The 24,949-nt window shown below is 37.9% G+C and overlaps 1 protein-coding gene across 2 annotated transcripts; it reads left to right on the top strand.

Annotated features, from left to right (window-relative positions):
* The first annotated feature begins 883 nt into the window (after positions 1-883).
* On the top strand, positions 884-24,785 carry CLPX (caseinolytic mitochondrial matrix peptidase chaperone subunit X). Of its 2 annotated transcripts, XM_064517876.1 has the most exons (14): positions 884-1,073; positions 5,660-5,820; positions 7,374-7,491; positions 12,185-12,339; positions 13,381-13,540; positions 15,015-15,056; positions 16,122-16,298; positions 17,115-17,279; positions 17,633-17,721; positions 18,347-18,511; positions 19,542-19,841; positions 21,318-21,410; positions 21,672-21,778; positions 22,907-24,785. In XM_064517876.1, the coding sequence occupies exons 1-14, from the start codon at positions 1,004-1,006 to the stop codon at positions 22,995-22,997; spliced, it is 1,893 nt and encodes a 630-aa protein (XP_064373946.1). In that variant the 5' UTR covers positions 884-1,003; the 3' UTR covers positions 22,998-24,785. The 2 variants fall into 2 exon arrangements, with proteins under 2 accessions (XP_064373946.1, XP_064373947.1); XM_064517877.1 differs by lacking the exon at positions 15,015-15,056.
* Positions 24,786-24,949: the final 164 nt, after the last annotated feature.

Below are 24,949 nucleotides of genomic sequence, written 5' to 3'. Positions count from 1 at the left end.
ATCTGTGATCGCTGATCTGGCTGGAGGTGATAGAAGGTGTTATTTTCAACTCTCTCCCAAAGTTGTTCTAATTTGCTTAGTGTTTTCAGCTGCTGTTCCAGTTTGCTACCTATGAAAGGCTTATTTATTATTTCAGAGAGGGACGGGAAATATTTCCCACGTATTACCTTGTGTTTAGAATCTGGAAGCAAAAAATAATTGTTTCCCATTTCCAAAGTTCCTCTCCCGTCAGATGCCTGTTGAGTCCCTGCTGGGTTTTCGCTGGGCTTTGTGTGTCCGAAATCCTCCCACTGCAGGTGCTGGTTGCACGTGTGCTGGAGTTGGCCTTAGCTTTTAGCATTTCACCGGGGCGACACGGGGCGAGAGCTGAGCACTGCGTGCAAGGGCTTGCTGCGATCTCCGATTCATTTTTTCCCCTGATGAGTTGCACCACTCTATGAGCACTTTATAAATTAAGCGTAACATGGTGTGGAGCGTGGGCTTTACGTTCTCCAGGAGTCCGGGACTACACAGATGTGGGACTGACGCTGTGTAAATATAAGCGCACGTCACAGATGCTGGGAAGGAAGTCAAGAATTTTAGGACTGGAAGCTCTCAGGGATTAAAGGCAGGAATCGCGTGAAATGTGTGTGCGCGGAGGGGGGACCGCGGCAGCCCCCCAACCGCGGGCGCGGAGGGCCGCCTGGACTACACATCCCACGATGCACTGCGGGCGCATGCTCAGCGGCGTCTCGCCCGCGGGACTGCATCTCCCAGCAGGCAGCGCGCGGCGGCTGGTGCGGTGACGAGCGAGGCGCTCCGCGCGCTGCTTGCTGGGAGCGGTAGTCGGTGAGGCGTGTGGGCGCTGGCGTCAGTGGGGCGGTGCCGGGCGGGGAGGGGAAGGGGGGAGTGTTTAGGGCGGGGGCGCGCGCACGCGCACGCGCGCAGGGCCGCCGCCGCCACCGAGGCCTAGTCGGCGGCGCCGGGCGGCGGGGAGCTGGCTGCGCCGGCCCGCGGCCGCGCCATGTCCGCCTGCCACAGCTGCGCCGCGGCCGCGCGCCTCCTGGGCTCCACGCTGCCCTCCGCGCGCAGAGGTAACCGCCCTCCGCGCGGGCCCGGCGGCCGTTGGCGGCGGCGGCGGCGGCGGCGGCGGGGGGGGGGGGGGGGTGTCGCCTCCCTGAGGGGAGGCCTGTCAGCGCAGCGGGGTCTGCGGCCGCTGGAGCGCTCCCGGGCCCCCCCCTCGGGCCGGGCCTGGCCGCGCCGCTCTTCCCCCTTCCTTTTAATTTTATTTCCGGGGTGTCAGGTGGCGTAAAGCTGCGGGGGGGAGGATGTCGGCCGCCCCCGCGGAGAGGGGCGTCGCGCGGCGCCGAAGGTTCACCGACCTGACGTTGGCCGCAGCGCCTCGTCGTGAGGCGAGAGCAGGGCTTTGGCTGCGGGGGGACGGTTTTCAGCGCTGGTTGCGCAATGTTGCTCCTGCCCTTCAGTGGGGCTCACCAGCCGGCTGGTGAATTCCTCTGCTGCTGGCAGCCTGGAGGGTTTCTCACAAAGAGTTGCACTCAGTTAGCGAAAAACACTTGTTTCCGAGTTACTGCAAAAGTGACGCTGGGCAAAGCAGTTACTGGAGGCTGAAGCGGAGGGCGCACCTTGCTTGTTACTGGTTTTGCATCTCTTCATGATCTTGCCTGTCTAAGAGCGAGATACTCTATGCTGCTTTTACTGCAAGGCAAACAGCCCCCAAATTGTGCTGAAAATCTGTACTGTTGCCCCGTTTGCAGCAAGTTTTTTGAAAAATGGTATCCTCGGCCATAGCCAACTGAGTCAGAGAAGACTGTTTGTTATCTTCGTGAGGTAAGTAAACTTACAGCAGGGGAGTTCACAGCCACGTCTCCAGCCCTGTGCTGAAAGGGTTAAGCCAGCTCCAGCCTCACTGGCTTCATGCAAACCCACCGAAACAATAAAGTTGTAACGCTCTGATTTTACCTCAGAGTTGTTATCCTATAAAAGTAGCAGGATCGATATTTTGTTTTTGCCAAAACTGCCATGTAAAAGGACAAACGAGACTGAAAACACAGGTATGGAGCAGTAAAATTATTTATGCATCCACTTCCTACGATTTTTTTTTTTTTTATCTTATTTTGATGTAACTGATTACCTCTTGTGCCAAGTAGTTAAGTTTGGTATTACTCGGGGGCTGAGTGTAGTTGGTACAAACTTGAGAGTGAGTATTCAGGGTGTATGGATTGGTCTAGTAGACAGAGTGTTTTTTGGGACAGACATGAGAATTCTGTTGTCCGAGTAGGTTGTTCCAAAATATTTGACCACTTGGCCCGGAAGTTGGTATTTTTTCTGATACTCATCCATGAACTAAAGAATAAGAAAGTGTAAAGGAGTCTCCTACTATTTCATAACCTGCTAATGTGAACACGCTGGATAGATGCCCTTGCTGCTGTCACTAGTCTTATGTTTGGTACACGCTCTTTAGATATACTGGTTTCATTTGTTTGTGTTTTGGAAAAATTTGCTTTCAGTTTAAAAAACAAACAAACAAGACCTAACTGTCAGTGGTATCTCTGAGAGAGTGTTGCTGTGCCAGCCAGCTGTTGCGTATTTGAATGTTTATCGGAGTATCTGTGGAAATTGCTAGGTGCTGGACTGGAACGTTGATTGTTTCTGAGAATTTGTCTCTGTGCTTGCTTGTATTTTTAAGTAAGCAGTTGTGATAGTTTTATTCCTCTTTCATTATTTAATTGTACAGTGATGTTTTGTCAAAAATATCATTCAGGCTTGTAGATGGGCTAAACATGGAAAGCCTTATTCCTGTGCACCAAGCTGATTGATATAACAGTAATATTTTTTTTTCCTGTTTAGCCTATTTACAGCCTTCAGTATTCAGTGTGACTGGCAAGGTAAGCAAAGTATTATACCCTAATGGCTGACCAACTAAGACTACTGTGAGAGAAAGAGTATATATCTTTTTTTTAAAGAAAGTTACTCTTAATTATGAAATTACTCTTTTAACAGTACGTTTCTTCTACCAGGCGCGCAGTGGGTGTAATGCTGCTGACTGGCCAGCATCTGCTGCTAACTCCAAAACTGTAGTCCCACAGCTGCACTGTTTCTGGTCAGTAGGTTGGCACAGTATGCAATGGGGCACTTGTCAGCTTAGTACTTGACACTTTGTATAGCTTCATGGTTTATTCAGTAGAGTTTAAGGTGCGTTTTCTGTGTCACAAAGGCACTGTGATTTTAAATTGATGATCTTTAGTCCTTTTGCAGTGCTAAGTAGTAAAATGTTTGATCAGTCTCTGCATTGGTACTTCGGCCTTTCTCCCTAGGTGGTTCTCTGGGGTGAGAAGCTATTGCAGGAGAGTTGTATGCAGTTGGGTTTTTTTGGTTTTGTGTGTGTTTTTGGGGAGGGTTCTTGTTTTGTTTGTTTTGTTTTATTTTTAAGTGTTCCTGTCTCAGTTCCATTTAGAATTGGTAAAACAAGTCTCAGCAGAGGAACTGTTTATGAGGAACAAGCCCTCAGGATGGGGAATTAATGCAAAATAGCTGTTAGGTGATAAACACTCAGCCCAGGTTATTCTCTACTGACAAGTACAGTTAGCACTCTTGGCTTAAACTGTCTTCTGTTGTAACTAATCTCTATTCTGCTTGTGAAAGTGAACCAATATTTTTGCAGGTAACTGATGGTATTTAGCAATTTGTGTATATTTTCATAGTTTTATCCTGTGTAGCCTAAGGGCTTGTGTGTGTTGCAGTGGCACTCAGAAAATCTTTAGCCCTCCTTCAGTGCTTTACAGATGTAAGTAACACTATTGTAATTTTAATAAATTGTGGTTTTGGTGCTAAAAAGGCATCTTAAAATCACCTTTAAGTTCAAAATATATGCTATTTAAGATATTTGATAAAACAAATTTCATTTTGGTATTCTTGGTTGTAACTTTGTGGAAGTCTACAGAAGTTTTCTCTGTAAATTTAGGCTTGTCCTTAGTGCTTTTCTTCTGCATTTTTCTCTTCTTGCGTTATAGTAATATAATACAGTATGATTAAGGTGAACTTTAAGTCTCCCTTTTTTGGTTAAGATTCCAAGTCTTAGTCGTAATTCAGAAGTGTTTCAGTTATGTTATTTAAATTATTTGTAAAACAACCCCCCCCCCCAAATCATAATTTAAATAAAAAGTGCGTTAAAGAGCATTAGCTTAGCTGTTTGTTGGAGAATTGTTTTAACACTCAGCCTTCAGATTATTTGGATAACAAAGTTACATATACATTTTATTGATGTAGGGTTCTGGTAAAATAAGTTAAAATTGAAAATATGTCCAAACTGATAATGCTTAATAAATGAGGAACTGAGTTAAATCAATGTAATGAGTGAGTTCCAGTCATTTTACCTCTCTCGGAGTGAATGTACTGCACTCTTCTTGCCATTCATATAGATTTTATTTCATTTTACTTTAGAAAACTTTTTCATCATCTTTAAAAAAAAAAAATCCTCCCTCTTATTTAATAGAAGAAAAAACATGAATTAGCATTAAGCTTATAATTATAGTTGTTAAGAATTCTGTGACTTATCAATAAGCGAAGCTATATATTACCGGGTATATAGAGAAATTGCCCAGTTTAAGATCCAGATTCCAGATGTTTGGTGGTTTTTTTGTGTTGAAAGATCCTACAATCATGGGCATGATAAGGATAAAGGTTGTTTTGCATCACACCTAGTCATGAAATACAGTTCAACAACTTGCAAGTTGTTGCAAAATGAGGAAAGGATTGTTCAGTACCTCAATGAGTTTTTTTTTTTTCCATGTTGAAGATAAGCTATTTTAACAAAACTAAGATTGTGTTAAGTTAATTTATCTGACTATAAAGGGTCAGCATGTGCCAAATTAAATCCAAATCCAGATACGTGGTCCATGGACTCCGAGACACTTCTGTGGCAACTTTTGTGTGATAAGGAGACACTTCAAAGGTCTTTGTTTTTCACTTTCAAAATATGTGCTAGAGGTTGATTGTGTTTATCGTTCTGCGTATCCGTTTCGTGACTGGGATGTGGCTTATCTTCTGATGCAACAGAACTCGGAATTGTCTGAAGTTCGATGACATGGGATACTTCTGGGTCATTTGTGGATTATCCAGGCCGTTTTTAATGCGATAAACATTAAGGTGGTGAAGTAGGTTTATTTTTGAATAACTGAAATTTGGTTATTCAAGGTTGCATTTTTGTTGCTGAAACCTTTGGTTTCCATTTAATCTAAATGAATTCTGGGATTTGGTGCCATCAGGATTAGAAATAGAGTATTATTAATCAACGCATCCAAAATTGCCTGATTATTATATACATATATATTACATTTTGAACGGATTACACCTATGGAAAACGCTGTTTTTGTTTCAGCGATGTTCCTGAAGAGTTGGATGAAAGAATGTGAAACAGTATATTGAAGTTATTTTTTGGTTCTGACTATATTTTGAATGCATATATCTTAGTCGGATGCTAACCAGGCGGTTCTGTTGTTTGACTGTAGTGTCAGCAAAACTTTCACTGCAGTGTATTGGTTCATGTAATTAGCTTTTTATTTTCTTATTTTCCACTTTTTATTCGGTGAATGTATTTGATCTGGGGAAAAGAAAAACTTATGCATGTCCCATAATTTTGAAGGATTTATTTTGTTTTTAGGTATTACTTGTGGTCGTATACGCATCCCTGTTTTAGGAAAACTTGGGACTTTCGAAACTTGTTCCTTGAGAAGAATTCCTCTTAGAAACTTTTCAGAAACACCAGCATATTTTGCTTCAAAGGACGGTGCAAGCAAGGATGGATCTGGAGATGGAAGCAAGGTAGCCTCTGTGCATTATCATTTTCAGTAGTTTTTTTTTTTTTTTTTAACATTTCTTAAATAAATGTCTTTAGTAATTTGTCTTTGTTTTTAATTAAAATCTTCTTGGAATTTTTGTTAACTCTGACACTTCTGATCCTTCAGCTGTTCTTTTTCAAAGTTGATTGTATGTTATCCCAAGTGGGCTTTTTATAGTAAATACATTTTAAAGTGATTGTTTTCAGCATTGACTTGGCAGTTGTATCAAGGAGGACAGCTTTGTGAGGAGACTAGTTTTACTCTTGTTAGTAAATTTTAATCTATTTTCATCCCAGTCTTCTTCTATAGTTACAGTTAATAAACAGCTTCTTCAGATAAATGATTACCCGAGGATAAAACTGTTCCTTAGTCAGCAAATAAGATTTTGAGAGTTCACAGGGTACTTTGATGACTTTGCCTTAGTGTGGTGTGTTGTGAGATCTAAGGGACTAGCCAGTGGCACAGGTGTTTGCTGAAGATTCAGATTAAATTTATTTTAAAAATAAATACAGAAGACTAAGAATTCTATTCTTTTTTTCTTTGAGAAGGTTGCAGAGAGAAATGAGTGAGAAAGCAAGGTGTTTAAAAAAAAGGGGGGGGGGGAGAAGAGTACATGTCCTAGGAATTAATGCATATATTATAGAGAAACAGAAACAGACAGCTCTGTATTATAAACTGTTCCATTCATTTTCTGGCTCTGATGCTTTTAATATAAGAGACTTTTTATGAAAGCTTTTTAAAAAAGGAAGAGATCTTTGTTCTAACATGTAATAACTTTTATTACTCGTGAAAGTATGAAGGCATAGAAGGGACATAATTTTAAGTGTTAACCTTCAACAGCAGTAGACAGAATAAGAAGGAAGAAGACAAGTAGGACTCTGTGGAATTGTGCCTTAAAAGTCAAAATGGAAAATTTCCAAGCAATTTTTGAGATGCTTTTTTTAGAGGCTATATCTGCCCTACAGCCATCTGCCAGCATGGTTGTATCTGTCAAGGACATGAGAAGAGTTGTGGCTTCAGAAACCCTTAGAATGAACACAGCTGCGATAGTGAAATTACTGTTATAAGTATGATTTGCTTTCTTCTCTGTGGTTAGAATGAACTATGTTAGTAAAACATTCTTGACATAGCTTAGCTCATTATTGTTCTAGTGGCAGGAAAATGGTTCTAATGTAGATATGGGATATGTAGTTAATAGCCTCTTCAGCAAGCATCCAAAATAGATAGACTCAGGAAATGCAGGTGTGTTACATTTAAGAATATTCATATTGTGTCGCTGTAGACTTTCAAAGCCTTTCAAAAATCCTGACAATACTTTAGTTTCTCAGCTATTACAGTATTCACATTACTAGGTTCCATAAGCACATTGCTAAATATAATTATCTGTATAATATATATAAAATATATATAATTATATGTATAATTATATATATAATGTATATAATAATATAAATATTCCATAAGCACATTGCTAAATACATTGCCTAATATAACAGCTCCATTGTTTGGAGCTAATTGTCTGGAAATTTTTTTTAGAAGTCTGTCAGTGAGGGAGGTAGTAAAAAGTCAAGCTCTGGAAGTTCTGGGAAAGGAGGGAACCAGCTGCGCTGCCCGAAGTGTGGTGACTTGTGCACACACGTGGAGACCTTCGTGTGTAAGTTTTTAATGAATTATTTTTTTATAAATATTAAAAGATGTGATTATGTTTGTGATCTACGGTAGTGTGGGTAGCTGAGTTTTAGTCCATTTAGGACTTCAAATAATTACAGAATGTAAAAAATTTCATTGTTCCGTTTGGCCAAATTAATATAAGCATGTATTATCTTTGCTGATATATTTGTGTAGTTTGTGAATATGAAGTTTTATAATAGCTGTTATGTTTTATGTAGTGGAAGAAATGCTCAAGTAAGCAATACCACTTCAACTACTGATACTTCTTCCTGTCTGTTTTATATATTTGTAATGTCTGTCCTTTGCTTACTAAATAATAAAACTCTAATCCTGCCTGTAGTAGAGCAAAGCGCTTTTCCAGCAGAGGAATTAATCTGTTACGGATGGCTTACTACAGCCATGTTTTATGGCAAAATAGGATCTATGGTATGTTCCAAGTAGGAAGCAGAAAACTCCAAATAGAAAATCCGAAAATGTAAGTTATCAGATGCCTGATGTCCGGAGTAATAACAGCCTTCTTTGAAGTACAGTCCAAATTAATGCCAATTATGCTTTCAGTTCTACCAGACTTGAAAACATTTTTCTTATTTCAGTGCTAATGGGATCAGCCTAGAAAATAGTTGTCAGAAAGCAAATATTGTCAGTTGATGGGGCTCAAGGAGGAAGTATCAAGGCATAGTCAGACCTGTGAGTTAAGGAGCTTAAGCCAAGGTTAGCATAAACTCATTTAACAGTTGTTAATATCACAGTTGGTGAAAATAATGAGTAGATGTGCATTAGTTTTATACAGGTATCAGAAAAAAAGTATTATGGAATTAAAATGGTCCAAGCATTGTAAATCACAAATATATTGTTGTTACAGTACTTTCTTAGGTTAGATACAAGGATCAGTCTACAATAGCTATGATTTTTTTTTTCAGAAATACTAAGCCATTCATTTATTTGGAACTATAAGCAACAAGCATTTCTGAAAAATCTGGCACTAATTCGTGTGAGAAGACTCATTTATATGAACATTATGGGAGAATCTGTGACTAGTAAATGCAATCTCAAATTCAAAAATCGCACTTGAATCACAACATTAGAATGACACAGCTGTTACAAACAGCTTGGGACTGGAAATCCACTTCTTCCCTGTAAAAACAGTGTTGAAACTGGTCAAGTTTGGCAGAAGCTTGAAAGTCAAAATGTGAGGAAGTCTGTTTTGAATGTTCCTTCTTTTCTCATCATTGCACCTTCCCCTCTGAGACTTTGAAATTGGAGCCTTTAAAAAAGTTTGTTGCTAATATAAACCATGCAGATTGACACCAGATAATTTTGTAGAACAAATTCCTCTTGTTCCTTTTGAGAACAGAGCAGTTGTTAGTCTTCTACTAATTGTTAAAAAAAATTGAAATCAAATACTGTAATTGCTCTGATTTCTCAGAAATTCCTGTGGGTCATAGTCAATTTTTCTCTGGATGCATTTCTCTTTCTAATTTAGTCTGTTAATTTGAGTACACTGCTTCCCAGCTAAACTGTAGAACCTAAAGTGGCTGGGAAGCAAGAGCTAAGTGCTAATTCTCTTTAAAAAAACAAAACGAAACAAATCTGAAGAAAGTATTTGTTCAGTTTTGCCTCAAAAGGAATGGGTTTCTGGTTGCATTAGCATGCTGTAACTTGATTTTCAGAGAAGTCTTTGGTGTTGCTCAGTTAGAAAACAGAATTCATCCAATTCTGGTTTGAATTATAAAGCTACAGAGCCTTAATTGCATATCTAAAGCCTAAGGAAAACATTAATATAGCATTTGTTTCTGTTTTTAAACATCAGGCTTTTCACTCATTTTGAGAGGCCTAGGGAAATAAAATACCGAATAAAAGCCAGATTCATTAGTCAGTGCATTTGCAATTAGCCGTTGAGTGATAATGTGACAGACTGGTTACCTAGCAGAGCTTGTTTTTAATAGGACTTAATTATGTATCTGCACAACTTGCACAATGCTTTGTTTAGCTATAGTTTTCCAGTAATTAACAACTAAGGAAGAATATGACAAATTAAGAGAATTTGCTTTGACGCATTTTCTAAGCTGTCCCTGTATTGTTTTGGATTGTGAGGCTATGTAAGGGGAGTTTTGTGATCAGTGAAATAAGATTTAAGCCTCATAATGTAGAGTTGAGATCTAATAGCTTTAAACGTGATTGCAAAAGGGTATGTATTGCTGCCGTAAGTCTTAACTTGGCACTTCTTACTGCCTTCCACTTATTTCATTAGCTCACATCCTCCAAAGCAAGACTTACCTGCTACTGTCTGTACTGAGTAGCTTACTGGCTTCCCTGCTCTTTTTTTCCCTTGGTGTCATTTTACCGTATAGCAGTTTGATGGCAGTCCACTATCTCAACCCTACAAGTGTTTTTGAGATTAATGCTCCTATTGTTCTGGCTTCCTGTACGCATTGTATAAATCCAGCATTTCTCTTTGACAAGGTCAGCTTGTGTGGACTTCAGAAATCACTTTGCAAATGCAGCCTCTGGCATGCTACGGTACTGTGTGCCTGAATCGCAGCCAGTGCTTGATTTGCTTTTTGCCACATCATGAATATTTGCAGATGTCTTAATGACAGCGAGGTAATTTGACATGAAGGCTATTTCCTAGGCTTTTACGTGCTTGTTAACACAACATAAAAAAACCACTCCAGTATTTAAGAAGTTGCTTGAAATTTGGTATTCTCATTTTTGCGGGACATAGCAGTACTTAAACCTGTTTTCCTTACGGTTCAGAACAAACTTCTCAAGATTTCTGCAGCAGTTGAAGTTCTGTTAAAACTCATATTGCTGTTTGTTTCCAGAATGCTGCGTAGACAATGGAGACTGGCCAGTTTCACGGCTGCAGTTTGCTAACTGTTCGAGTCCCCCTCCTTGGGGTGCCCCATACATCAAAGTTACTCTGTAACCGTGGACCCAGTTGGTCTTGCTGAAAATCAGGAAGATCTCTGATAACCTTCCTGTGTCCTGTTTGGGGTAATTGATGAAAGTGAAGCACACTGCACAATGATTTTTTTAGTGAACAGTATTTTAAGAATGCACGATAGTAGTCTTTTAGCCTGCTCTTTATTTTCTTTCTTTCTTTTTTTTTTCCTCCACCATTCCTATGGATCTGTAAAGGGGGCAAGTATACTCACGGCTGTTCCATCGTACTAAAGCTGAATATTAGCATTGTATAAGGAAAGACAACAGCCTCATGGCACTGTAGTCATTAAGAATATTAGAGGTGTTTTGAATGAGTGTTGGGAGCAAATTTTTCTATGGTGGTGTTATGAGATAATAGTCTTATAAAAGGAGTGCGTGCAAATGAGTGCATTCTCATCAGGCAGATATCAGTAATTTGCACTGTTGCACGGAGAGCTTTCCAGCTACTCTACAGGTTTTCTTTGGAGTAGGGAATTAATACTGTGACCATCACAGCCTTATTATGTGCTACATTATTTTAATAATCTGTTGGTCTTATTTATTCAAGCAGAAGGTGTGTTTAGTAGTAAAGCAACTTTTGCTGATGCCAGCTCTATGGGAGGCAAAAACAAGTTATAAATAAGCAGCTTGTTTATTGCCAGAGACTGTTATTAAAATCGGTTGGTACTAGATTGTGCAATCCATTTTCCAAAAACTTCTAGGAGTTCAAAAGTTTTGATCTTTAAGTTTTTCATGTGACCATTTTAATGCAGAACAATTATTTTAAATCAACCATGTTACACTTCTTTTGAATTTAATAGAGCGCATTGCAATATTGTGACAAACAAAATACCTATTTTGGATTATAAATTCATTTTTTTATCTATCATCTGTTCTAGATTATTTCATCTTGCTTTTTGCAAAAAAAAATAAAAAAAAAGTAATAAGCATAAGTTCTAGTTTGCAGGTTTTCAGAACCAACCTTTGCATATAATGTGATTTCTTGAGAAATGATTCATAAAGTCAGTGTTAGAAGGGTTTGGATTTTGAAGGAAATTCATTCTGTTCTTGACATTTAAAAATAAATAAGCAAAAGACCTTACAAAACATTGAAGTCCTGATCCTCTGTTGCATATCGTAGCTGCCTCTTTACTCTATGTCGGGGTGAGCACTTTCTGTGAACCCACAGCACTCTGTGTCCTGGACTTAGATGACTGGCTCAGGCACGTCTGTAGCATTACACAGCCAGGAGGATGCAGAAACCGAAAGCTGCTGTGGCTGTCTTTTCCCAAGCCTGCTGTATGTCATCTTTGACATTTATACTGTAGATTACTTCCCCACACTACTGAGCAGCCCGTCCCTGACCGCAAGTATTTTGCCTGCTAGTTTGAGAGTTGGGGACTTTTCCTTTCCTGCATAGTCAGAAGCTCTCATTAATCTTGCATCCCTCTGAGGTGCAGAATTTCCCCTTCCAAGTGTAGTGCTACTGAATACCTAGAAAGTAGATTTTTTGCTTTCTAATCCTTTGTTTGCTGCTATGCCTTGTGACTTCTTGGGCAAATTGCATTCCTTTTATGTGAAATTTCATAGTTCATTAATTGCTTTTTAAGCTTCTAACCTAAACAAAGTGAAAGTGTTGTGTAAATACAGAGTGTTTTACAGGTGTTTGTCCTGTGTATTACAAGCTGAGGCAGTTGAATGAATGTTGCTCAAGTAGTTTCTCTTACCACTTTGTTCTACTACTTCTGCAGCTTCCACCCGTTTTGTGAAGTGTGAGAAGTGTCACCATTTTTTTGTTGTACTGTCAGAGGCGGACACAAAAAAGAGCATCATTAAAGAGCCTGAGTCAGCAGCAGAAGCTGTGAAATTGGCATTCCAGCAGAAGCCACCTCCTCCACCGAAAAAGGTATGGCTCTTAATTTCGCCCTGATGTTTTCTTGTACTTACTACTTAATCTGTACCAAGCGTGTAATGGTCTGTTGTGACAGAGCAACAAACAACAAGGATGATTAGTTGAAGATTAAACCTCTGAGCGAGTGCTACGTGACACAGCAGAATCCTGATAAAAGAAAACAAGACCCACAACCAATAAAAGTAGTCGGGCTTGTTTTCCTCTGTCTTTGTCTTGTGACTGAAGCCTAGTGCCTTCATTTTCTCTTTGTGACCCTGAGACTTAATTCAGTCCTCGCCAACCACAATACCTTTAGTTCCTGTTATGGCCTTGTATTCTGCACCTTAATTTTACCAGCGTCACGTCATCTTGTAGCTCCAGAATGTTTTGTTGGGCCTGTTTCTGAGTTTGAACTGCAGCTAGTCAGCATGCCTGTGGCAGTGACCTGGCTACTGCTGCATCCACACTTTCAGTCATTTGGTTTCTGTCTCCTGAATAGTGAGGGAGCTTACCATGTCCCTCAGTTCTTAGTGGACTGAACTGGCTTCTGAAACTACATGTAGTCCCTTGGTAGGCTTTTTGTAAGAATTTACATATATTTGAAACTTCTCTTCCTTTTACAAATTTGGGCGAATTTGACAATGGGGCCAATTATTAGTAGGGGAGAACCAGCGGACACAATATGACTTTGGGTCTCATTTCCTTAGTAAATTTATCAGTGTTAATCTGTTCTTTTTAAATGTTGTGTTTTTAATTCTTAATTCTGTTACATTCATCATGTTATATCACAGACTGAAATAATATGAAGTCAAATTATTCAGACCAGCTTTGGTGGTTAGAGCCTTCACTTATGTTCCGTGTGTAATATATCCCAAAATCACTGGGTTCAACTTTGCTTACTTATAAAGGTTTCAGAATGTATAAAACCTATGTTTAAAAAAAGAATAGCTCAAATTTAGTTTAATTTTAGAGTGACCCATAAAGTCTCCTTGCACTATATTAATTTTTCGTGCAGAGATGTTTTAGAAATGTTGTTAAGATTTAATTATTTTTCAGATTTTTAACTACCTCGACAAATATGTTGTTGGTCAGTGTTTTGCCAAGAAGGTGCTTTCAGTTGCTGTGTACAATCATTATAAAAGAATCTATAATAATATCCCAGCTAACCTGAGACAGCAAGCAGAAGTTGAAAAACAGACTTCTTTGACACCAAGAGGTTTGTATAATGTTATGTTCTCCTCCTTAAATAAAATTTATGATTTCTGGCCCCTAACTTATATTTTTGGTCCTCTAATAATAATAGTTGACTTTCAGTCCATATACATTTAATTTTCGTTAAGTATTGTTTCCCGAAGGAGTAGAAATGTTGCAGTCTTGTAAAATGACTGTTGATAGACTTGAACATTATTAGGTAAAAAGCAACATTTTCAAAACCTAACACAGAGGCAAGCCCGTTGCATTAGTAGTGTATGAAAGCTCGGAAATGGACCAGTCTGTTTCCACTGCCCAAACTTGGTATAGGTAAATATATTACATGAGTGAATAAGAAAACCTCTAAAACTTTAACACCAAATGTTCTGTAGTTCAGATGATTAACAAGAATTTCCATTTAATTTTCACTGTATGTAAACTTCTGTGATTTATTTCTAATCCAGAATTCTTATGATGTCATGGGTATTGTCTAACCTCTTAAATATTTAGCATTTTTATTGCTACACATTATTAGGTATTTTCCTTTTTCTTTGTAAAGTGAGCTTCTTTAATTTTTCTTTCTAATCCACTTTACTACTTAGTAGCAGTAAATCTGCTGCTTAATCTGCATGCAACAGTGCAGATCATTAAGACAATATTTTGCATACTGAATTTGATGAACAGCTAGCTTTCTAATCTCACTTGCTGCCTGTGGCAGTATCTGTTGGTCACCATGGTATTGTTCCATATCCAGCAGGTGTAGATGGAGTTACTCTTGGCAGTACTTTTGCTGCTGAATAACTATAGCCATGTTGATCTAATTTATTTTTAGAAGTAGGATTAAGTTACCATCTCTGATTCAAAGTGTATCTTGGTGGGGGTTTTTTAGTGTTTTATTCTGTCTTGCAATAAATAGTTTGCTAAGTAAACAGAAATGCTATTTATATTTTTTGAATTTGTGTTTTAAAAAAAAAAAAGGTATTTTAAGCAAGGGGAAGGCAGGGAATATTGGTAGTACTGTCCTGGTAATGGTAGGAGAGCAGTTGTGTACCTGGCGCAGGGAAGGTGCTGATTCTCCACGGGAAGATAAAACAGTGCCTAGCTAGAGGAATTGGCAATGAATATTGATAATACTTTGCAAGATGTGAAATCTTAAACATTTATATTTAACTGAGTGTCACAATGCAAGTTTAAGGAGGTCTCTTCTAAACTAAGTTGCACTATAGTGTGGTTTTTTTTCTTCTGTAAGTGCTTTTAAAATTAAAATCTAATAAGGGATAATAATCGGTTACTGTTGTAAGTAGTAGAAAGCATACTGTCATTTTTAAAAGCATGCAAGTTGGGGTTTGGGTTAGATTCAACAGCAATAAGAACTCATTCATGTGGGGATTTTTTGCTAGAAATACATTCGTTACACAGTGATGAAATGTATTCAGAAGAGGGCAAGAGGTGGAGCATTTATAAACTTTTTTTATTGCTGTTTTCATCCTCTCTCTTAGAATTAGAAATCAGAAGACGGGAGGATGAGTACAGATTTACAAGTAAGTGAACTCTCTCCTCATGTCCTCCTCTGCAATATCTACTCTTTTGATGTTAATGTAGAGCAGTGTTTCAGCGACTACTAGTTAGAAATGTCGGGTAAAATCCCATTTGCTTCGCTTAAGTCAATAAACCTGATAGCATTGAGGGTATACTCTAACTGAAGTTGCTAGGATTTGACTCTGTATCTAGTTCTAGGTGGAAGGCAGGTAAAACGTAAAGATATCTTTGATGAAGGTGTTGGTTAAATAACTATCTGTCTTTAGAATTATCCTTGATAAAACAAGTGAAAATTGAAACTTTTTTTTTTCCTTAAATCTGAGGTGTGATTTTATTAGTAATGCCATACAAAATATGTCATGAGATAGAATAAGCCATTTTTTGTCTGGGTGATGGCAGTCCTGTTTAGTTCACCAGAACTCTCAGTGGCTATTGAACATGCTTCCTTAGTCTAATGTAGATCAGTTTATAATCAATTTATGCATTTTCAAATCAGTTTTCTTAAACTTCAGATTTCTACCCTGCAAGGTAATTAAAACTGTAGTGCTTTGGGGAAAAAAAAGAAAATACAGATCAGTCTCTGTATTCACGTATGAAAATGAAACTTGTGATGACTGAAATAAGCCAAATTTGTGAGTCTTAAGAATAGACCTATGCATGGCTTTTTATGGTTATAATTAGCCAGTTCTTGTACTTTATCATGATAGTAATCAACAGTTAGTGTTTATTTCTTTTTACATTATATATTACACTAAGTGACTCATTTCAACTACAAACTTTTTGTAAGGACTTAAATTTCTCTAGCACTTATTTTTAATGTAGAAGAATATTTTAGATAAACTATTGTACCATTGGAATTTCTCTTCAAATATTCAAATATGTGCTTTTGCAAAACTCATGTTTTTGTAATAGTTGCGCCAAATTTGTTGCAGTCATTTCTGTAAACCTCTATACTTTAAGTATAGTTAAACGTTCACAGAACAAAGCAGAATTTTTTTTTTATTGTGCAATTAAAATATTAGCAGACCTTGTCAGTGCTCAAACAGTACTCTTATTGTTCTCTCCAGAACTGCTGCAGATTGCTGGAATTAGTCCACACGGTAATGCTCTAGGAGCATCGATGCAACAACAAATGAACCAGCAGATACCTCAGGAAAAACGGGGAGGTGAAGTGCTAGATTCACCCAATGATGACATAAAACTTGAAAAGAGTAACATTTTACTGCTTGGACCAACTGGATCAGGTATGCAACTGTGTGTTTTTATAGGCTTAAGAGATTTTCTTGGAATGGCTTGCTAATGAGTGATTTTTCCCTTTTGTGATCACTACCAATTGGTATACATAAAGCTAAAATGCCAGTTTCAGACTGGCATTTTATGGTCTCCTGTCACAGTAAAAAGCTGAACTAAATGACCTTAAGAAGGAAGGCAGTCTGGTATGTGGTATCTTTTTACATGCGTAGGTTTACTGAATGATTAAAAGATGTAACTTTCACTGAACTGAAAACGGATTTGTAGTTGTCGGCTTGAGATGTCAAGTTTGAGATTCTGTGGTTAGGAAGTGATGTTTCACCTCTGAGACAGACGAGTGACATGGGGCTAAGAAAAAAATTATGTTTCAGGATGTTCAGGAGAAGTGGGAGTGTTTGCGCTGAAATGATAGCATTTTGCAGACTGTTTGGGAGAACATATAGCAAGTGTAATTCTGTTTCTCCCCACTTTCAAAGCAAGAGCAGTTGGACTCTGCACTGGAGCCTTTAATCTATGCAAGTACATGGATTTTGTTTATGTATTTTATGATGTTTTACTCGTGATACTGTATGCGTTTCAAGTTGCCTCAGGTATAGTATTAGTCTAATTTAAACATACAGCTTGGCAAGATAAAAAGCATTGTTCATGAAAACTGGTTCCCTTGGAAAATACTCTTATCAGAGCGTGTGAACATGCTGGCATCATTTAAAATGGCTAATGACTGCACTGATGATCTCAAGGTAAATATTTGGGTTTGTGTGCTCTAAAGAAATTTATGGCACTTTTAACATACAGTTTTATTATATCAGGTAAAACTTTGCTGGCTCAGACTCTAGCTAAATGCCTAGATGTACCTTTTGCTATCTGTGACTGTACTACCTTGACTCAAGCTGGCTATGTTGGTGAAGACATTGAATCTGTCATTGCAAAACTCCTGCAAGATGCCAACTACAACGTGGAAAAAGCTCAACAAGGTAAACTTTGACCATGTGTTTCCTGAAGCTCATTCATAGACTGTGTTTATTTCACCTAAGTACTCTAAACTTGCAGATCACCATTATTTCCGTAACTTACATTCTTGTTGCATATACCTAAACTTAAACACTTTCAGCTCAGCAATAATAAACGTGAAAGATACTCTGAATACATCTAAGATTTTGATATTGTCTCTAGTTTTGTTTATACGTTCTGTTCATACATTTTTGCAATCAAAAATATGGAGGCAGAACAGATTGCTGCTATCTTAAATTGTCTTCTTCCCTGTGTGTTAATTTTTACTTTTCTTAAAAAGTAGAATCTTTCTTAAATGCATCTTCTATAACTGCAGGAATTGTTTTTCTGGATGAAGTAGATAAGATTGGCAGTGTTCCTGGTATTCATCAGTTACGGGATGTCGGAGGAGAAGGTGTTCAACAAGTAAGTACTTCCGTGGAGTGATTTCACTTTGTAATCCAACTGTTAGCTCATCAAGTCTACGTTATATCCTGTCATGTATCAAATAGCACAGGAGCGTATAGAGTCATAGTTCTTCAGTTTCTGAATTATTAACCTTTGAAACCCTTATCTCTCCTCTTTACTTTCATTGGTCCAAAAAAAAAAAAAAAAAAGAAAAAAGAAAGAAAGAAACCCTGCTTCACAGAAATGTTTTAGTTGAAAAATGTCTTTGTGGCTTTCAGATAGCAAGCTATATAATGTAGGCAAGAATACATAACATTTTCCATTTAAACAAAACCCTCAAAAAAACTCATTACTAATGGTGATATTTAAAAATACTTAGTAGTAATTATATGCCTGCGAGTCACATTAGAGATTGAGATTTTTGTCTGCCCTTGAGATTTTTGTCTGCCCTTGAGTAGGATGCTTTCTCTGTGATATGGAAAACTGATTTCTTTAGACATTTACTGTTAGTTACTACAAAGGCATAAGAAATTAAAAAGATACAAGTACCTCTGTGCAAATAAGCAGAGTCTGGCATGCCTTCTTATATGATGCTGCATATTAGATTCTTTATTACTTGTTTCTTTTCTCTATTTCTTCTTAGGGCTTGTTAAAATTACTAGAAGGTACAATAGTAAATGTTCCCGAAAAGAATTCTCGTAAACTACGTGGAGAAACAGTGCAGGTTGACACAACAAACATCCTCTTTGTAGCTTCTGGTGCTTTTAATGGTCTTGACAGAATTATCAGCAGGAGGAAAAATGAAAAGGTGAGTGCATCTGGCTGTATTTGAACTGAAAATTGTCATGTTAATTGCCGTTCACGATACTGCCTGATAAGGCCCTGCTTGATTCGTAAATCTGCTATGTTTGTAGAGCAGTGGTTTTCCATCTATTATCTCGGCAACTGAGGTCAGTGAACCGCTTTAAAGGAGCCCAAGAAAGGTAACACAGAGCAAGCCTATTGTTTGTAGGCTTAAGTTAGCTCCCAGTAGTCTCTGCTTCCAGTGGGAAATTTTCAGCATATGCAAATACAAAAAGATTGAAAACCATTGATAGAAGACTTGCTATGCACATGTAAGAGTAACTTTTTCAGTTGTTGTAATGCCCTATGCTTCTTAAAAACAGAGTGTATGAAACATTTAGTTCTAGCAATGCTAATAGGATTTCTTTTAGTTGGAATGTATCAGGTATGAACCTGAGAAAACCTTTGGGTATCAGTAGAAAAATAAAGCATTTACTATTGATACTCAGATAGCTTTTAACACCATTCACTCAAACTGTCATCTTCTAGAGACACCTACTTCATTCAGTTTGGTGTTTTATATATTTGAGGATAGAGTTCTGCTGGCTGCATCTTTCTGACAAAATGTGCACCTTGTTTCCAGCAACAGAGAAGCAACTGAAATCCAAATTACTGTATGTGATAATGTATGTAACTTTTCACATAAGCATTCCTACATGCATTTGCTTGAGTTCTGAAGAGCCTTTTTAGTATCATTGGTACTTACATTTCATAAATTTCTCAAAACATGTTGTTTTTTATTTTAAGAAAAGCTTACTTTTCTTCAGTCTGCTGTGTTGACACCTTACTGGGAGAATTAAATATTAAACTGGTTGATTATATGTAACGGGTTTAACTTTACCCTAAGTAAATTCTTAAGCTTGAATTAATATGTAATGACAGATAATCAGTCACTCCTGTGTATAGTCTGGTAATTAATCTTTTATGCATATTGAAGATGGTTTAGTTATATAAAGAAAATTAACACCTCTGTAAGCATAACATTTATTTTGCAGTATCTAGGATTTGGGACACCATCTAATTTGGGAAAAGGCAGAAGGGCCGCAGCAGCAGCTGATCTTGCTAATATAAGTGGAGATTCCAATACACACCAAGACATTGAAGAAAAGGATCGCTTGCTGCGTCACGTGGAAGCCAGAGACCTCATTGAATTTGGCATGATTCCCGAGTTTGTGGGCCGTTTGCCTGTTGTGGTTCCTCTGCATAGCCTAGACGAGAAAACACTTGTACGGATTCTCACAGAGCCACGAAATGCTGTGATTCCTCAATATCAGGCGTTATTCAGCATGGATAAGGTTTGGATTTTGCATTTCTATTTGACAGCTATTCAATATTCTTGTTTATAGATGCATTGTTAAAGCTGCCTCAGTCTAAAGCTATGTTGCCTCTTTTATGGCTGGAGAAGATGAACTGGTTGTACTTAACAAGCTGTTTGTAGAACAAGAAGTGCACCAACTCTCTCAGATTATATACCCTCCACTTTAAAGATTACAGTTGTTCCTGCATCTTGCTAGGAGAGAAAATAGATTTAACCTGACAGTAAGCTCTAAAATCATGTTAATTGCTTGCTGAGGTGATTGCTTCATGAGCAGTTTATAGATATGGTATTGAGTAAGAACTCATAATTGTTTGGTTTTGTGATAGGATCTTGAGAAGTGAACAAAACCTTACTTGGTAGTTCTTTAATCACTTGAGATTCAATATGTGTAAGAAGTATTCATTTTCTTCTTGTTACCTAATTGTTCCGTTGTGTTTTGGCAATGCTGTGCTCAGCTTTTTGGTTCGTATGTGGTGGTTTGTTTGTTTTATTTTTTTATTTTTTTTTTTTCTTCTTTTAAACCCCCCAAAACAGCTTTAACTCTGAAGGGAAGTGGCTTGTTTGAGTAAAATGCCCATTATTCCACTGGATATGTAAATACTTTTTCAGCTTCTGATTCAGCTTCTAGAAGGTATCTTGATTTCCCTGATTTAAGGCTGGGGCATGGGAAGACTTCTGTGTTCTGATCAGCCAACCCTTCACCCTTTCCTGCTTTTTAATATGCCTGTTAATCCTGGTCTTTCCTTCAAAAGTGGTGTTATATGATGTGTTTGAAGTGCTCTTGAAGATCGCAGAAGACAAGCGAATGATTGAAGGATCAGTTTGTTGCTGTTAGTTGTTGCTCAGTTGGCTGAACTGTCACTCTCATTTCCTTGTTCCCTTTGAAGATGTAGGGTTCATTATCTTCAGGATCTATTCCAAATGCTCCAAAAATCTGGCCTTTTGAAGGATTCAAGAGGTGTTTGTAGGAAAATAATATAAAAAGACAGTGGAAGTAATTTCTTCCCCTTGTGTGTGCACTGACCTGCTCCAAAAAACTAAAATCTCTCTTGCCAAAAGACAGCTGGTTTGGGCTGGATACCTGTCTTTGTGGGGGCAATTATCTGGAAGTCATTGAATTGCTCTTTGTGTTAATGTTCACTGGAACATCGATGACCTTGCCAAATAGGCATCAAGAGCCACCTCGTGCTGTGGAGATGTATGTGGAAATTGCAGTTAAATGACATAGGCAATACTGGTAACTTTAGGGAAAACCAAAGTGTAGCTGAAGTTTTATGTACGTAGCTGAAATGTTAAATATTGTGATCTGTAAAAAGCAAATTGCTGTATGTCATTTTTCTCCTTTGTGTTGATTTGCACAGTAGGATCGGGTAACACTTGTACTGTTGCACTCAAAGCACTATTGAGTTACAAACAAAATACCTGACTAAACTTAATGTTTTTCTGTCTGTAGTGTGAATTAAATGTAACTGAAGATGCATTGAAAGCTATAGCTAGACTGGCCCTTGACAGAAAAACTGGTGCAAGAGGTCTTCGATCTATAATGGTAAGTAATGATAGTCTCGGCTTGAGTAAGTGAAACTACCTGCATTCGTAGAAGTGGTCCTAATCATGAGAGTTTTGACTCAAAACATCACTTGATTCTGGCTCTTATATAGATGCAATAAATCTCTTTCTAAAAACGTGGATATTGAGATTTCTGATATCTGGCTCTGAAAAGCACTTGCTAAGCGTAACTGTGATGCAAAGATGCAAAAGAGAAATATTTTTCCTTTTCTTTTTTTGTTTTTTTTTGTTTTCCCTGTAGGAAAAGCTGTTGTTGGAGCCCATGTTTGAAGTGCCCAATTCTGACATCGTATGCGTGGAAGTTGACAAAGATGTTGTAGAAGGCAAAAAAGAGCCAGGATACATTAGGTAAAAGTGTAATGGCAGTATCAGAACAGACCAATAATACAGCCAGACAGGTGTTCTGACGTTTGCCATAGTTTATTTAAAAACCTGTGCCTATGCACTTATCCTAGAAAGACTCTGATTCTCTGTATACCATACACAGTTGACTTGGTGCCTATTCTGTCCTAGAGACTTTGGGTTTGTATTGCTTCAGTTTTTAAATACAAATTACAAAATAAACTTTCATATGAAGTTGTTTTAAGCTCTGTGTGTGTGTGTCTATATGCCTGTAGAAATAGAGGAGTAAATGATGAGCATGACAAGTTAATAGTTAAAAAATGAACTTTTAACATGACTATGCTGCAGTTTCAGAAGGGGAACTCTCTCCCCTTCTTTCTTCTAGTGACTACTCACTCTGTGAGGCATTTTTTAGGCAAGCTCCAGGCCTCTGCAGTTTTCTCCTCCATTGCCCTTGTAGCAATGGAGGGCCAAAAAGAAGCATCTGTTGTTGACTTTTTGAGCACTTGTTAAAATAATAGATTTAACGTTGTAAAGATTGTATTATGTTAATGAAGTGGTAGAGCAGTAAAGGCATTGGATAAAGCTGGATTTAAATAATAATAATTAAGAAAAGGGTTTTACCATAGTAAACAAAGGAGGAGATTGAGAGGGGGTGGGTCAGGTTAAGGACACAGGACTGGGATTTATGAATTCTAGCATGGTTTCCAGCTCTGCCGGAATGTTTTTGTATGACTTTATTAACTGAAATACATGTTCTCTATGTCCCAGTATCTGTGTTGAAGCTTGCTTCAGCACACTTAGTTTCTCAAAGGGGATGGTTGAAGTAGAAGATATTAGTAGTTGCCTTTAGTTGTTTTGCAGAGCACCAGTGCTTCTGTTTGAAATTTGAAATTTACTTAACTGAATTCAATGGCCTTTTGGTTTTCAGTAATGACACTGCTTACTGGTGGTAGTTCAAATCTGCATAGCACCGTTTTCAGCTCAAAAGGTTGTTTTGCAGATGGCATGCTTGTCAGAACACTTTTCATCAGGGCACTTTGCAGGCCCCATGTTTATCAGAAGCTACGGATACTGTCTCCGTTCTTTTCTCAATTTCTGTATCTGTATCTGATCAGTTCGTTTTAATTATAGGGCTCCTCCTAAAGATTCGTCTGAAGAAGAATATGAGTCTGGAGTTGAGGAAGAAGGCTGGCCTCGGCAAGCAGATGCTGCAAACAATTAAATACTGTCAGAATGCTCTCCCGCATAAAGCGCACTTGGTTATTTCTTTAAGATTACATCTGGCTTCACAGTCTTGATACTAAAGGCATTGGATCTATCTCGAATATGATACATGATCAGGGAACTTATTAGATAAATCAGATCATGTATTTTATTGTAACATCACATTGATTTATTTGGTGGACATTGTGTGGACTTGAATGGCATAATGTTCAAATATAAATTGTATATTGCTTTTGTTCAATTAAAATATATAGCAAATATAGCAACACCTGGATTGCTTTTTCTAAAACTGAACAGCAATGCAGGTGCTGCCAATAGTTAATTTTACAATAATGTTACTCTACAAATGGGAAAACAAGTTTAATAATTAGTAGGGGGTAAATAAACTATTAGCTCCTTGTACAACTCACATGCTTGGGTTATGTTCAGGTCAGTGTTAGATTTCTGCTGGTGTTTGAAACCAAACTGGTGCTGGAGTGACTTGTTACATTTGGTGTGGGAGGAAGCCCTTGCAACTAGATTTTGGAAAAACTCAAGCGCATTTAATAACACTGCTGGGCAATTTTGGAAAGATGTAACACTAGTTTGTTACAATAATTTCGAATACATCCTTTTGTTCACCTTTCCATTAGGAATAAGTTTTAGTCACCTTGAATACTGTGCAAGAAGGTGAAGTCAATAATCTGCTGATTTTTCCAGAAGGGTAGATAGGATTTCTGGGAAGTGGTAGGCCATGTGGGTTTGGATGAAAAGTTGGCATAAATTTTTAAATATTAATGTTCTAATATAGTACATTTTGTTTAACGTATTGGAACTATCATGCATCAATTTTTTGGTGCCAGGTATTTGCCCAACCTATCTTATAATGTTAAGAGATGAAAGAAGTAAATGTATAATATTTTTGATGTAATCAGTAGTAATTGTTCACATGACAGTGCTTTTTTTTTAAGTTATATGCTTAAGTGCTAGTATCGCATCATGTGGTTTTGTCTTTGATTTTTAGTCTCACAGCAAAGCAATCCTCCCTCTTCTGTTTTACACCAAAACAAATTCAATCCTTTAGGAAAGTATTTGTAAAAACACTAAAGGACCTGTATGTCTTTGATTCATTTCAGGAATTAAAATTGTTACTTAGAACTTTGTTTTGTTCTTCACAATGATACATGGATTGAGGTTTCACTCACTTCTCTCCCCCCCCCCCCCCCAAGGTTTTGTTTTAAGCTATTTAAATAAACTCCTGTCATTCTTTTCAGTCTAGTGGGTACCACAGATATGTTGGCCTTGGTTTTTTGTTAATTTTTGTCATGTAAATTCTAAGTAGCAGCCATGCAATTCTTGTGCTCTTATATAGGATCAATGTGACATGCAGTTTTAGCCAGATCCAACAGATGCTTCTCTTAGCATTTCACTTTTATTTTCTGATGAAATGACCCATTAATGGTTCAGAAAAAGCTGCTGTCTGTGTTGAGGATACTTCTAGGAGAAGCTTTAGTCATCTCAAATTTGGAATCACTAGTGAACTATCTGTAACCTTATCCTCATTTTCCTTTTTGTAGAGTGAAACATGCAACAGCTCTTAATTCTGAAAACTTTAATGCAAATCCTTTTTTAAAATGGATTGAAAACACTTTAGGGAAAACTGTTAAACAACTTAGTTTTGAAAGTTGTTTTGAATTATGTAATCGAGAAATGTTTTTAAGGAAAACAAATACTGTGCGACTACAGTTTGTATACTTCAATCCACTTTTGCTGTTTGAATAAAACAAAGTGAATACCTGAAAACAGATTTTTCTGTCATCCCCAATGCTTGTGTCGATAAAAGGTGACGTCTAAGGGCACGGCTAGACCCGGTTTCTGGATCCAGCTCAGCTTTTAAAGTGTGCGTATGTGTCAGCAGCTGTGTTTTTAAAAAAGGCACGGGTGGGAGAGAAGAAAAGGGGCGAGAGCAGC

This window comes from Dromaius novaehollandiae, chromosome 10 (genome assembly GCF_036370855.1).
Source record: "Dromaius novaehollandiae isolate bDroNov1 chromosome 10, bDroNov1.hap1, whole genome shotgun sequence".
In the NCBI taxonomy this organism is placed as follows: Eukaryota; Metazoa; Chordata; class Aves; order Casuariiformes; family Dromaiidae; genus Dromaius; species Dromaius novaehollandiae.
The sequence above is the reverse complement of the archived record's forward strand: the minus strand, read 5'-3'. Positions and strand labels throughout refer to the sequence as shown.